The following is a 13,305-nucleotide window of genomic DNA, read 5'->3' as shown; positions in this document are numbered from 1 at the left end:
ATGTGCGTGTGACCCAGGCCACAGGGAATTCAGTCACAGATGGGACATCCCCTACTGCTCTCCCCCCTGACCGCTAGCCCACCCTGCCTCTGGTCCCCAACAGCCTTTACGTCAATGGCCTGACTTGGAAAGGGGGCTGGCACCCCAGCGAAGTCCGCAGGCATGGCCAAGAGCGACACGAGAGGCTCTGGCCGGAGCTTGAGCCAGCGCCTATCTCGTTTCTCACGGAAAGGATAAATAATTCCATTTCCGTCCGTGGCCAAAAGCCACAAGAGCTCCGGCAGCTTGGCCAGCCCAAGGGAGGCCCAGGGGCAAAAGGGACCAGCTAATTAGGAACCATTCCCTGGAGATATGGAGCAGAAGCCTGGGGTCAGAACCCCAGCTCAGTCCAGGACGCCCAGACCAGCTTTTACGGACTTGGCGGCAGCATGGAGTTAATCAGCAGGAACGATGGCAGTTTCTAGGACCTCCTCCCAAGCAGAGCTGAGATGCCCACCCCCCCCCCTCCCCGCCCCGGCTCGGTCGGGGGAGCTCCCTCTGCTGAGAAGACGCCAGGACAGATACCTTCTAAGGTAGCATCGGGGCCAAAATAAGAAGTCACTTCCTCTGGCTCCAAAGCTTGGAGAAATTGCTGCAGGACAGAAAGCACAAGGGAGAAGAAAGGCGGGGAGAGGGGGTGGGAGAGGGGCAAGGCAAGGAGGAGGGGGAAACCAAGGCAGGGGTGGGGGTGGGAGGAGATCAGTACCGAGAGGCCGTTTCCTTCCTCGGTGCGCACGCTCTATCCCCGAAACCCCAAGCCCAGGTCCGCCCCTCTCCCAGTGCAAACCTGGAAGCTGAAAGGACACCCTCACGCTGCGCAAAGGCTGTCTGGGCAGCTCCATCTCTCCTGGGGGGCACCCCCCTGCAGCACCCAGCAGAGCTCAAGATTCCCAGCTCCAGGGCTCCCAAGCACCTCAGCTCCTGCAGATTCACCCACCTGCTGGAAATCGGAGCGTCCCCAGCAGCCCAGGAGAAAGAAGGCAGAAGTGAGCGTTGCCCTCACGCATCTCCCCCAGGGGCGAGGCTCCCTCATCCTCAGGAAAACCAGCCTGCTCGGGGAGCAGAGCCTTGTGACTGGAAATCTGGCCGGTGTGGAATGTGGCAGACCCTGGTGGGCGGGAAGAGGAGGCTGTTGTTTACTCTTGGGAGCTTCCTCCAGGGGCAGGGGCCACGGGGGTGGGCAGCCTGCAGGCCCTTGCCCTAGGCTGGTCCTTGGTCTGGAGCTCCGGATCCTATACCCCGGAGCGGGGCTGAGCCAAGCAGCAGAGTCTGGAGGAGGGAGCATTGGACTAGGGATCTTAACAGACGTGGACCCAGGCGTGATTCTAGAACTGGGGCTGGGTTACTCACCCTTGGCTGGTGACAGGCTGCACCGGACACAGCAGCATTCCAGCCTCCAACAACCCGCTCACGTCCACGGACAGCCCATGATCTGCCCCGCTCTCCTGTCCTCAATTCCCCTTGTCAACCTAAAATTGTCCGGAGGTGATAATTACACAAGCACATTTATCTGGGATCAAAGAACGGCAATTCAGGCCACGGAGATTTGGGTCACAATCCAAACAGTGCCCCACCAGGGAGCCAAAGTCAGGGGCCTTTACGGCAAAAGCAGGCTCGCTCGTGGGCATTGCTTACAGAGAATTTCACACTGGCGTTGGTGGCCACAAGTTAAACCCGTGTAAGACACACCTCGACTAACGCTGTCAGTAAACAACCTCTCGCTAGCTGATTGCAAGGGTTCAGGCTCGGTCCTTGGAACATTGGCACTTCGGCCCAGTTCAAAAGTGCATGGTTCCCCCGGTGAGGATGGCGAGGAGGTGAATACGGCCCATCTCCTTAATGGACTCCGGCTCTACTTAAAGCCCCTTGACATAAATGGCCCCGTCGCACTTCACCCTCCGCGCCCAGGGCAGATGCCCGGCCCCCCACTGAACTCACTCCTCACTCCCCCCCCCCCGCCCCCGCCGGCCAAGGACCGTCACAGAACCAGGCGAGTGGCACCACATGTCACCGACTGCTTGGCAGCCCACTCCACTTTCCGGAAGGTTCTCAGCCACCCTCTCCAAAGCACTGTTTCACACTCCCTCCCACCTCCAGGACATCGCCCCCCAACTCCCCTGACAGCTAGAGGGGGATCTCAAGGTCTCCCGGCTTCTCCTCCTCTTTATCAGGGAGGCCGCCCCGACGCCATCCTGGGCCAATCCGCTTGCCATTCCCCGACCCCACCTGCAGGACCGTCTGAGGCTCTCTCTGTCCATCCTGCTTTTCTGCCTTTCCCTTTCCCAGGTATTCCATCCTCATTCACACTGCGCACTCCTGACTCGCTCTGTCACTGCTCTCCGGAGACCCGGATGGACACATGCCCCAATCCAAGCTGCATCACTGCCGGTCTGGGCATCTGTCATGGGTTCCCGCTGGCCTCCCTGCTCTCTCCCTCACGTCCTCCCCATCCCATTTCTCTTAGAGCGGCAGCGACTTGACTTTAAGAACTCAAGTCGGATTGCATCACCCCCCAGCTCTGTAACAGTCGATGGCTTCCCCTTGCCCTTAGGGTAAACCGTCCAAACCCCTTCCTGAGGCCTCCAAGGCTCTGTAATCATAGATCAGACTGGCCCCGGCCATCCCTCCGCCTGCATCTCTAAGCCTCTTCTCCCTGCACGCAGAGCCTCAGCCACACCAGCCTGCTTCTCCCTGTTCAGATACTGCTCTTCCCTCCGAGCCCTGGCTTTACGTTCCAGTTTCAGCTCAAATGTCACCCGCTCAGGAGGCCTTCCCTTAGGACCTGATCTAAGCGACCTCCGGGTAGGGTTGTCACATTTAGAAAATAAAAATCGGGGCGCTCTGTCAAATTTGAATTTTGGGGAAACAGAGAATACTTTTTGTTTGGCTCAGTTGACGTATGCCCCAAATAGTGCAGCTCTTACATCGGACACATTTATACAAGAACTACCCTTTATCAGAAATTCCCATTCCCCCGGGCCCCCTGCATTTTGTCTGGTAACCACACCCCTGGTCACCCTCTTCCCCAGCATCTCACTTTATCACCTTAGCGACAGTTACCCGCATCCAGAATTACCTGGTTCGTTTGTGATCAGTTTCTCTGAAAACCCCCCCCCACCCCCGCACGACACACATACTCACGGCGAAGCTTTAGGGAAGCGAAGGCGTCATGGGCTCATCAAGGTACCGAGGGGCCACGCAAGGCGTGCTAGTGATTTATTACCACCGCTGTCGCGCAAACTAATACGCAGCGTTGCCATCACGCTTTCTCACTGCTGCTGGACGTGGCTCAAGTGCTTCTGCAGCCCCAGGGCGCACGTGCCGCTCTACCAGCGCTCTGGGGCCCTCTTTCCGTCTCGCGGCCTCAGTTTCCCCACTCGGGGAGGGAGGGGCGGGGCCCGCGCGCCTTTCGCTCCGCTACCCGCCCCCCCCCCTCCTCCGGCGGCTCCCCAACCGGGGCCCGTCCGCCCAGCGCCCCCTCGCGGTCGCCTGCGCCCCCGCGCTCGGCCGGCCCAGCTGCGGTGCTACACCGACAGCGGCCCCCCAGTTCTTTTCCGGCGCACGCGTCTCTCGTCCCCCGTCCCGGCTCTCGGCAGGGCCCCGGGCCTACCCCAAGCCTACCCCAGGTCATGGACCCCGGACGCCGCTCCCGGGGTGGTGGCCCTTCTCCCAGGCGGGAGAAGAGCCCCGCCCTGCTCCCGGCCGTGCGGAACCAGGAAGGGAGGCCCGGTTTCCAGCCGGTCCGGAGAGAAGAGCACTTCCGGAGGCCGGGACGCACGTGCCGGGGCGCGCGCGGGGTCGCTTCCGGGGTCCCGGAGGCTGGTGTCTCTCCGGCGCTGGGTGGGCAGAGCCCGGCCGGGGGCGGGATGGCCAAGGCGCTGACCTCCAGGCGCGCCCCCGGCGACCCCGTGGCTGAGCCGGGGCTTGGCAAGAAGGTAGCTCGGAAGAAGAGCAGGAAGAGGAGATTCTGGAAAAGCCGAGGGCGAGAAGCGAGCAAGACACCGGGCTGCGGCCCCGGAGTCGCCGTGGTCCGACCTCCGAAGGCGCCGGAGGACTTTTCCCGCAACTGGAGGGCGCTGCAGCGGGTGAGGTTTGAGGGGCCGCGCGGACGGAGGCAGAGGAAGACGCGTGGGGCCGCTGTGCGGGCACATGGCGGCAGAAACCTTGCAGACAGAGCCTGTCGCGGGAAGGTTAGCCTGTGAGGGTGGACAGCGAGTCCGCGGGAACGTGATAGAACCGGGGTTTGTGAGTGAGTGACCTTGATGGCAGCTGCCCCCCGGGGTACTGATCTCTGGAAATGCGCGGACTCCGCCGGTAGATCTACACGTGTCTTGTTGTTTAACCCCCACACCAACGGTGTGCGGTGGACGCCTGTGTCGTCTCCTTTTACAGACGAGGAAGGGGGCCCGGAAAGGTTAGAGAAATTGTCCAGGACTGCAGCCGGGTGGGCAGAACCGGGTGTCCCACACCAACAGCCACTGCTCTGAACCCCGTGTGGTGCCCTACTGCCTTTCTCCGCACGGGTGGCCAGGCTCTTCGTGGAGGTTTCTTTTTCTTTCTTAAGTTTATTTACTTACTTATTTTGAAAGAGGAAGAGAGCGCAAGCGGGGGAGGGGCAAAGAGAGAGAGAGAATCCCAAGCAGGCTCGATGCAGGGGTCAGTCCCATAACCCTGGGATCGTGACCTGAGCCGAAGCCAGGAGTCGGTTGCTTAACCGACTGAGCCACCCAGACCCCCCACGTGGCGGTTTCTTTCCGCCCGATGCTGTTCCATGCCGTTCAGTCATCAGTTCTCTACGCCTTCCTCGTGGCGAAGCTGCTGTTGTCGTCGCTGTTTTCCAGGTGAGGAAACGGAGGCACAGAGCTTGAGGAGTTTGGCCCGGTGTCACAGAGCTAGTAAAGACACGGCAGATCGGGGTGCAGACTCACCCTTCCGAGCGGGAGTTTGTGTTCTTTGCTACCACCGACCCTCAGAGTCTTCCACAACGTCTTGGGCTCTGTTTCGGAGCCTCGGGCGATAGAGAAAAGCTGCTTGAGCCTCTTAATACGGCCAGTGTCGTAGGGATGGGAGATCCTAACCGCCTGTCTGGACGGACAGGACTGAGGAGGCTCCTTCAGGCAAACCCAGGGTTCTGGACAATTTCTTGAGCTGTGGTTCTCCTTCCCTCTCTTTCAAGAAGGTAAAGCAAAATCAAGTGAGTGGAAAGGAGATTTATCAGGGGGGAAGCTTGTGTTTTCTGTACGTTCTACAAAAAGTAAGCCCTTCCGTGGTTGAACGTCGCAGGAACAAGTAAGTAGAAACCCACGTTGTCTCTCAGCTCGGTGCTACCTCCCAGGGTCTTAACCGCGGTTGAGAACCGCCGTGCTGGGGGCTGGGGTGCGAGGGAAGGGACACGACAGCCCTGCTTGCCTGAGCACAGTGTATGGCTGCCGGCAGCTCTTCAGCCGCCACGGGCTTGAACCCGTGGCTTGAACCAAACTCTTGGTTGAACACACGCCCCTCTCTCTTCCTGAGACCCTCGAGGGGTTTGTAAAGGATCTGGCTCCCATCCCCCCTCCGCCCCCACTTTGTTGGCCTAGTCTGCGCAGGAGGGAGCTCTAACACGAGCCCTAAGCAAACGGGAGAACAGCTTGCTCACCATCCCTTAGGCGGAGTGAAGCCATTCGGGAGGCACTTAAGGTGTTGGACAGGCGTTTAAAATTTTGTAGGAATGAGGCAGCAGGTATCAGATCATGCCTCGTAACGAGATAAGCAAAGAAGATCATCTCACCACAAGTGACCAGGTGTGAATGAGAAGGGCTTTTGCCAAACTGTCAGATAATGGATGTCAGCGATGCCCGTAGGGGTAGACGGGGTGTATACACACGTAAGTTTTTCAGTCTCTCGTGCTTGGTTTCCAAATTAAAACGTGTCGTGTATTTTATTTTGGGTCCTCTTAGCTCCTGAAACAAAAAACAAAGGCCCCGGAAAAGCCTCTTGTTATCTCTCAGAAGGATTCCAAAATACAGCCCGGAATTATCCAACCGAACAGAAAAGTCGTCCCAGATAAAGCAAAGAGAAGTGAGACGGGGCCAGAAACAGCGGCCCCAGCGGCCACGGGGGGCTCTGGTCCTTCAGTACCTCCAGCGGACAGGAAGGCGCCAGCTCCCCGCACAGAGGTCAGCAGAGCGGGGCACGATGGGAAGGGAGCCGAGAAAAGGACAAATGATGATACTTCTCCGAAAGGAGGAGACACCAAGCGCAAGAAGTGGAAAGCTAAGGAGGTGACTGTGGCCTTGACTCCGGCCCTGCCCACCGAGTGAGTACAGGGGGTGTGTCCGCCTCCCTGTGCTGCGGGCGGCCTCGGTCAGCTCATCCCTGAGCATCTGTCTCCTGGGGGAGGCCTGGGGGGCGGGGGGGTGGCCTCTCCGCAGTCTCTCCATCACCTCCTCCCGGTGCTGTCTCTCCGTTTACTAGTTTCCCCCAGGACAGAGGCGTGATGAGGGCAGGGCCTGTTTGGTAACCGCTGTATCTGCAGGGCTCAGCGCAGAGCGAGGCCCTTAGGCCTCCGGTAAAGATTTGTGGGGTGAACGGAGGTCAGAGCCAGAAAGGCCCAAGTCTTGCCAGTCAAGTGCTTTGGTGGGGTTCCTCGTGGCCACCTGTGGTGCTGGGAGGCGGGGCTTGCGAGATGGGCGGGGCTGGCCCGGAGCACCCTGTGGAGGTCACTCCCACGGGGAGGGCAGGGGGCCCGGGGTCAGTGGCTGCCTCCAAATGGCTCGGCTGGAGGCAGCGCAGGAGTTCGTAAGTCAGGCTGCTGGCGAGTTACCTGGGCACCGAGGACATGGTTGCCGAAGCTTCCAGGAGAGAGCGGTGTGAGCGCCGGCCACGTGTCGCTGTGCCGGTCCGCTCTCTGGAAACCCAGGGCCCTCCCCCTGAGGCCGGCGGTCCGGCAGGAGAGGCGGCCAGACGGAAGCTAGGCGGGTAATTCTGTGAGTGTGGGCAGGGTAAATCCGGCGAGGACGGAGCTCGCGGGCGCGAACGGCCAGAGGAGTGTGTCCACCCAGCGGGGTCGGGAAGCGGTTTCTAAGGAGGTGACGTTTAGCTGCACCCGGGAGGCAGTTCACCAGGCAGACGTGTACGTCCTCGCGTGGGCCTCTGTGTGGGCTTGGTGTGCAGGTGCCAGGGGTCGCCAGAGTTTGGGGAGGGGGGCTCGGGGGCGTCTGCGTTTCCCTTTTATAGTCGTTGTGTGTATTTGTGTCTCAAGCGTTCGGTGACGAGCTTCCTGCTCTCAGTTCAGAAGAGAGCGTTAGCAGCCGTCGCCCGCAGCCTGCGCGTCTGTGCTCTGTGTTCTTGGTGTTTCTCTGTGGTTCCTGGGTTTTGGGGTAGCGAGCGCGTCTCCCAGTTAAGAAAAGCGGCAGAAGGACCGCGCTGAACCAGTAGCAGGGGCGGCGGTGTGGGCCCGACCGCGGGAGCCCCTCCGCTGATGCCCAGTCCCTCTGCCTTCCAGGGAAGACATCTGGTTTGATGACGTCGACCCGGCGGACATCGAGGCGGCCCTGGGCCCGGAGGCGGCCCGGATAGCAAGGAAGCGGCTGGGGCAGAGCGAGAGCAGCATCACGCTGGCGAAGGAGCAGGCCTTCGGCGGGTACGTGGGGCCGGTGCCCAGCCGGGGAGGGCGAGGGTCTCGGGCAGGGGCTCCCCCCGCGCCCCTAGCCGAGTCGGGCAGGCGCCACCCCATCCTACGAGGAGCCCTGAGAGCCAGGCCGGTCTCTGGATGGCGGGGGGGCGCAGCGTTGAGTAAGTGGGACCTTTGGCTCCCTTCAGCCTGACTAGAGCCTTAGCCATGGACTGTGAGATGGTGGGCGTGGGCCCCAAGGGGGAAGAGAGCATCGCCGCCCGCGTGTCCATCGTGAACCAGTATGGGAAGTGTGTTTACGACAAGTGCATCAAGCCCAGCCAGCCGGTGACGGACTACAGGACGGCGGTCAGCGGGATACGGCCGGAGAACCTCAAGCAGGGTGGGTCCTCCCTGCTGGCGAGCACGGGAGAGGCAGTGCCTGGGTCCCTTTCTCCCCATTTATTGTTATTAAGTTTATTCATTTAGAGGGGGTGCGAGCAGGGGAGGGGCAGAGAGGGGGAGAGAATCTCAAACAGGCTCTGTGCTTTTAGCACACACAGGGCTTGAACCCACGAACCATGAAATCGTGACCTGAGCCGAAACCAGGAGTCAGACGCTTAACCAATGGAGCCATCCAAGAGCCCCCTCTTTAAGTTACTACTTTATTTTTTTGAGTAATCTCTCCACCCAAGGTGGGGCTTGAACTCACGACCCCGAGATCAAGAGTCGCCCGCTCCTCTGAGCCAGCCGGGCACCCCCTGTCTCTTCCTTTTGTCTCCTTTCTGTTCTGGAGCATTGGCCACAGCAGGAGCCCCAATAGTCCTACGTCTCCCAGGGTGACTGTTTTCAGATGGCTCTCAGGCACATCTGTGTCTTCACCCGTGTGTCATTTGGCAGTAGGGACCCAGAGAGTGTGCCGGCGTGGGGGTGAGGAGGGAAGGTGGGGACAGATGGGAGGGTCTCGTGGATCTTCGCGAGGACCTCGGGAAGCCACGGGGAGGTCTGAGCAGTGACAGGCCCGGCTCAGGTTTCCACAGGTTCCCTCCGGCCGTGGGATTGAGAAGAGACTCGGGCCATGAGGGTGGAAACGGGAAGAGGGGGCATGTGCCGCCGGTGACCTGGTCATGGTCGGGGGGCGCCGTGAGAGGTGACAGGACGTGGCCCAACTCCGGGTGCACCCTGAAGGCAGAGTCCGTGGGGTCTGCTGGACTGGCCGTGGGGGAGGAGTCACCCAGGGCGACTCTGAGGTCAGGGACCTGAGAGGTCCCGAGGCCACTGCTTTCCCTGGCCCCCGCGGCCTCCTTTCTCTGTGCCTCTCAGATCCCCTGTGCACACATAACCAACCAGGCGGTGCCCCGGCCTGACCAGTCCCTCCGGCTCCAGGCTCGGTCAGGTCCTGCTCAGCGTGGGCTGCCTGGACCCGAGCTCTTCTGTCCGGGGGCGGGCACGGTGGCTCCGAGCCTTCCCTTGGCGGGGGAGGGAGAGGACCAAGGGCGTCTGCCAGGAGAGCAGGCGGGGCTGCCTCCAGAGCCGGAGGTCTGGGGGAGCACTGCTCGCCGTCTGTGGCGGGGGACCAGTCTTGTTTTTCCCTCCGGTTGGAAAGCACGGAATCTAAGACCGATTCTCACTTGAGTCAACAGTAAAAATGACTGTCGGGTCGCTTCCGAACGGCCACTCTGCTCCCTGCCTCTGTCGTGGCCGTGGCAGGTGTGATGGGCTCAGCAGCGTGGCACACGGCGCTAAAAGCCACCTCTTCGTTCTCGTCAGGAGAAAACTTCGAAGTTGTTCAGAAGGAGGTGGCGGACATGCTGAAGGGCCGGATTCTAGTCGGACACGCGCTGCATAACGACCTAAAGGTACCGCTGCCTCGTGCGGGCTACACCCCTGCCGTCGCCCACACCGTGTTCTGGACGCATTTCAGTGTTTGGTTTGTGGCGCCTGGGTGTCGGGCAGGCCCCCCAACAGCATCAGACGCCAGTCGTCCAGTTCTCCCTGTGTCCTGGGGGAGTGCTGGGTGTTTCTCAGTTCTTTAATTTTTTTTTTTAACGTTTATTTATTTTTGAGACAGAGAGCGTGAACAGGGGAGGGGCAGAGAGAGAGGGAGACACAGAATCCGAAACAGGCTCCAGGCTCTGAGCTGTCAGCACAGAGCCCGACGCGGGGCTCGAACTCACGGACCGCGAGATCATGACCTGAGCCGAGGCCGGACGCTCGACCGACTGAGCCACCCGGGCGCCCGTTCGTGGTTCTTTAAAAGGCGTCCAGTGGTGCTCCTTTTACAGGAGGTAGACCTGAGGCTCTGTGAGTTGAGTGACGTGCCCACAGTGCCCACGTGGCAGAGCCGGCCGCAAACCCAGACCTGGGGCCAGGTGCCTTCCCACTGCTCTAGCGCGTTCCACGTGGACAGAGCCAGGCAGCCACTGCCGCAGCTCCGCCCAGCTGGACGGGGCCTGGTGCTCCTCTGAGGTCAGAGCCACCGTCCGTGGGGACGCGTCCCCCGGCGGCCGCTCCCTCCCAGCCGGCCAGTGCAGCAGGTGGCATGTAAGCTCGTGGGTCCACTCCTGGCGCCCTAGGGGCCATGTGCTCGGCCTCTGCCCCCGGAGGGTCTCTGCTGTGGGCGGGACTGGCCCGCCTGTTCTGAGGAGAGCCACGGGGCAGGCGGGTGTCCGCGGAGCCCTGGAGTCCTCGGGTGTTTCAGGCGTCGCCGAGTGTTGGTCTTCATGGCCTTTTAAAGTAACCCGGAAGTGCTGAAATGAATATAGCAGGCACTCTGCCCGCCAAAGTCTCAGTGGCCCCCTCCCTGTTGGGCCATGCTGTCTCCTCACACCTGCTCCGTCCCTGGCGACTTGGGCAGGCTCGTGTCCGGCGATCTCCTGAGACCGTCCTGAGGTCGCGAGATGAGCTGTTAGAGCACGTTCTCCGTAACTTCCCCGATGTGTGACACCCACTCAGGACACAGGAGCGCAGTGGTTGCTGGATAATTGATGGCTGTCGGTCTCTGGTTTCCGTGGTTTCGAGATTGTGTTTCTTTTTTTAAAAAAAAATTTTTTTTTTAACGTTTATTTATTTTTGAGACAGAGCATGAATGGGGGAGGGTCAGAGAGAGGGAGACACAGAATTGAAACAGGCTCCGGGCTCTGAGCTGTCAGCACAGGGGCCCGATGCGGGGCTCGAACTCACGGACCACGAGATCGTGACCTGAGCCGAAGTCGGCGCTCAACCGACTGAGCCACCCAGGCGCCCCTCAAGATTGTGTTTCTACTAACGTGGTTCTTGCTGTTGGGCGGCATCTTTAGTCCGTGTGAGAGTTTTCCATCCCAAGTCCAAGTTCACGTCAATACCTGCTTTCCCGTGTGTGTTACCCGTTAGGATTCCTTGTGAGAGGCTGTTTGAAAAAAGGGGGCCCCACCGCTGCACGCCGACAGCGGCTGTGACCGTCGCTGTGTTGTCTTCCAGGTGCTGTTTCTTGATCACCCAAAAAAGAAGATTCGGGACACGCAGAAATACAAACCTTTCAAGAGTCAAGTGAAGGTATTTAAAGAAGCATGGCTGTGTGCTTCGTAGTTGTTGGCTGGTTCACGTGATGGTTGGTTTCGGGTGGCCTTCTAAGTTTTGAAACTGAGAAATGTTTAAAAACAAAAAACAAAACAGAGTTTTACCGAACGTTGCCCTTTAAAAGTCGGTGTGACCAAGGGCCGGCTACCCCGGTCTCCACAGGGAGGCCCCCAGCTGTGGGAAGAAGCTGCCCTCGGATCTGCTGCAGAGGGAGTCGGACACGCAGACCCCTTTCCAGGCCCTCCCCTGCGGGCAGACCAGGGTGTCACGTGCCCTAGGTGCCCCGGGCGCTTCCAGTGAAGGCGCATTGGAGGTCCCTGGGCCGGGGCTCAGTAGGTGACCCCCCTGCTGAGGCCTCCACCCCAGCATGGCTGCGTGCTGTCCCCTGGCAGAGCGGAAGGCCATCTCTGAAGCTGCTCGCGGAGAGAATCCTGGGGGTCCGGGTGCAGCAGGCAGAGCACTGTTCGGTAAGTGTCCTGGGGTGACAGTCCTCAGGACTGGGGGCCATCCCTCACCTTGCGGCCAGGGCACTCTGTCGGGCCCGGATGACTTATTTTTAGAAGGCCGCCGGTCCACAAAAAATGAAATGGTACAGCGGGCTCGTAGCGTGGCCGTTAAAGTCTGGATGTTTGTATGTAGCTCATCAACACTTACACACAAAAACCTGCCACATCACGGCCCTTAGGAGAAAAAGCCCCCCGTCTAGATTGAGGCCTTTACAGACCGTGCGGCCCAGGCCGGTTGTTCCCCTGGGCCTTGGGACAGGCTCCAGTGACAGGGCGGGGGGGTGCTGGCACCAGGCTGCTGGCCCAGGGAACCCAGCCCCTGCATCGAGGCCTCGGTCAGCCTCCCGCCGGACCCCCGCTCGCATCCGCGTGTCTGCTTGTTGCATCCCGTGGGTTGCTGCCCGATACACCTCGCAAGAGGCAGCAGGTCTGTTCCTGCCTTCCGCTGGTCCTTTCTTCCTCCGCAGGCTGGCGCCTGAGCTGCCAGAGCCCCGCTGGGATCACACCCCCAGGTGGCTGCCCTGCTTGGCTTTCTCCTTGGCGTGCCCCGCGTGTGGCTCGAGGGCTCGGGTCGTGTGTGCCCTGCCCGTCGCCTGCTGGGACGGTCACAGTGGTGTTCTGTGCCCCCTAGATTCAGGATGCCCAGGTGGCGATGAGATTGTATGTCCTGGTGAAGAAGGAGTGGGAGAGTTCGGCCCAGGACAGGCGCCCCACGGCCCCCGTTCCAGACAGCCACAGCACCTCCCGTCCGCAGGCGGTTGTGACCACGCACAAGACAGCTCGGGTCTCCCCGTAGCGGCAGCTCTGTTGAAACATGTTCGCCGTCCTGGCGGCAGGGCGTGGGGGCGGCCGAGAACTGCTTCCTCCCTCTGTGCCATCCCAGACCTGGCGCCCCTGCTGGGGGCAGGCAGCCCGGCGGGGCTCTGTCCTGAGGACTGACGGCAAGTCGGGGGGTGTTCTGCAGTGTGCTGTCCCCACAGCGGGGTGGCATCTCTGCCGGGGATTCGCCGGGTCCCAGGAGCCAGGGGCACCCAGCATCCACTGGGTTTGTAGCATCTTCCTGGGAGGAGGCCAGTCCCCTTTCTTTCTGTGCCTTGGGTCACAGGTCACGTAAAGAACCCCGCCGGACTCACGGGCCGCACCCAGCGTGTGCAGTGAGCTGTGCTCCAGCCCCATCTCCCAAGTTTGCCGCGGCCGCCTTTGGACTTGGAGAGATTCTCTGAGGGTGCCGATCCTTTCTCACACCCCCAGCCCCACCCCACAGGTCCACCCGCCAGGTTTCAACTTGGGGTCAGGGCCCGCAGCACGGCGAGGGAGGCTCAGCTCGTCTGCGCTGGGTGACCATGGTTCCCCCCAGAGGCGGGTGTCCCTCCCCGTCTGGGACAGATGCGCTGATCCCCAGCTGTGGGGCTGAAGCACCGTGCGGGTCTGTCCCGGGTGTGAGGGTCTTTGAGAAGAGTCGGGAGCCCGGCATACGGCCCGGCTTTACCAAACCGCCTGACGTGGCACAAGGAAGCCCCGGACCCATTGAGGAGATTTAACACAGGCGGGCTTTTACTAGAGGTGGAGTGTGGGGAGGTTACTTTCCGCATTTAGAGTGGTCTGAAA

General features: G+C 60.9%; 2 protein-coding genes across 5 annotated transcripts in view; one reads left to right on the top strand and one right to left on the bottom strand.

Annotated features, from left to right (window-relative positions):
* Nucleotides 1-3,387, bottom strand: part of ADAMTS13 (ADAM metallopeptidase with thrombospondin type 1 motif 13) — a 31,908-nt gene extending 28,521 nt beyond the window's left edge. Inside the window, 5 exon segments of the mRNA XM_042964925.1 lie at nt 565-631; nt 977-1,095; nt 1,098-1,147; nt 1,390-1,508; nt 3,181-3,387. Of these exon segments, the coding sequence (XP_042820859.1) occupies nt 565-631; nt 977-1,095; nt 1,098-1,147; nt 1,390-1,427 (274 nt within the window). The 5' untranslated portion in view covers nt 1,428-1,508; nt 3,181-3,387.
* A 408-nt stretch (nt 3,388-3,795) lies between these two features.
* On the top strand, nt 3,796-13,136 carry REXO4 (REX4 homolog, 3'-5' exonuclease). Of its 4 annotated transcripts, XM_042964911.1 has the most exons (9): nt 3,806-4,124; nt 5,979-6,337; nt 7,526-7,663; nt 7,843-8,036; nt 9,404-9,492; nt 11,093-11,167; nt 11,584-11,658; nt 12,165-12,209; nt 12,329-12,413. In XM_042964911.1, exons 1-8 carry the CDS (start codon nt 3,906-3,908, stop codon nt 12,174-12,176), a joined length of 1,161 nt encoding a protein of 386 aa, XP_042820845.1. In that variant the 5' UTR covers nt 3,806-3,905; the 3' UTR covers nt 12,177-12,209; nt 12,329-12,413. The 4 variants fall into 4 exon arrangements, 3 of the variants coding, with proteins under 3 accessions (XP_042820846.1, XP_042820845.1, XP_042820844.1); XM_042964912.1 differs by lacking the exon at nt 12,165-12,209 and having other exon boundaries at nt 3,796-4,124; nt 12,329-13,136; XR_006210713.1 differs by having other exon boundaries at nt 11,584-12,209.
* The last annotated feature ends 169 nt before the right edge of the window (nt 13,137-13,305 follow it).

This window comes from Panthera tigris, chromosome D4 (genome assembly GCF_018350195.1).
Source record: "Panthera tigris isolate Pti1 chromosome D4, P.tigris_Pti1_mat1.1, whole genome shotgun sequence".
Lineage (NCBI taxonomy): Eukaryota > Metazoa > Chordata > Mammalia > Carnivora > Felidae > Panthera > Panthera tigris.
Note: the sequence above shows the minus strand (reverse complement) of the source record. Positions and strands in the feature narration are given on the sequence as shown.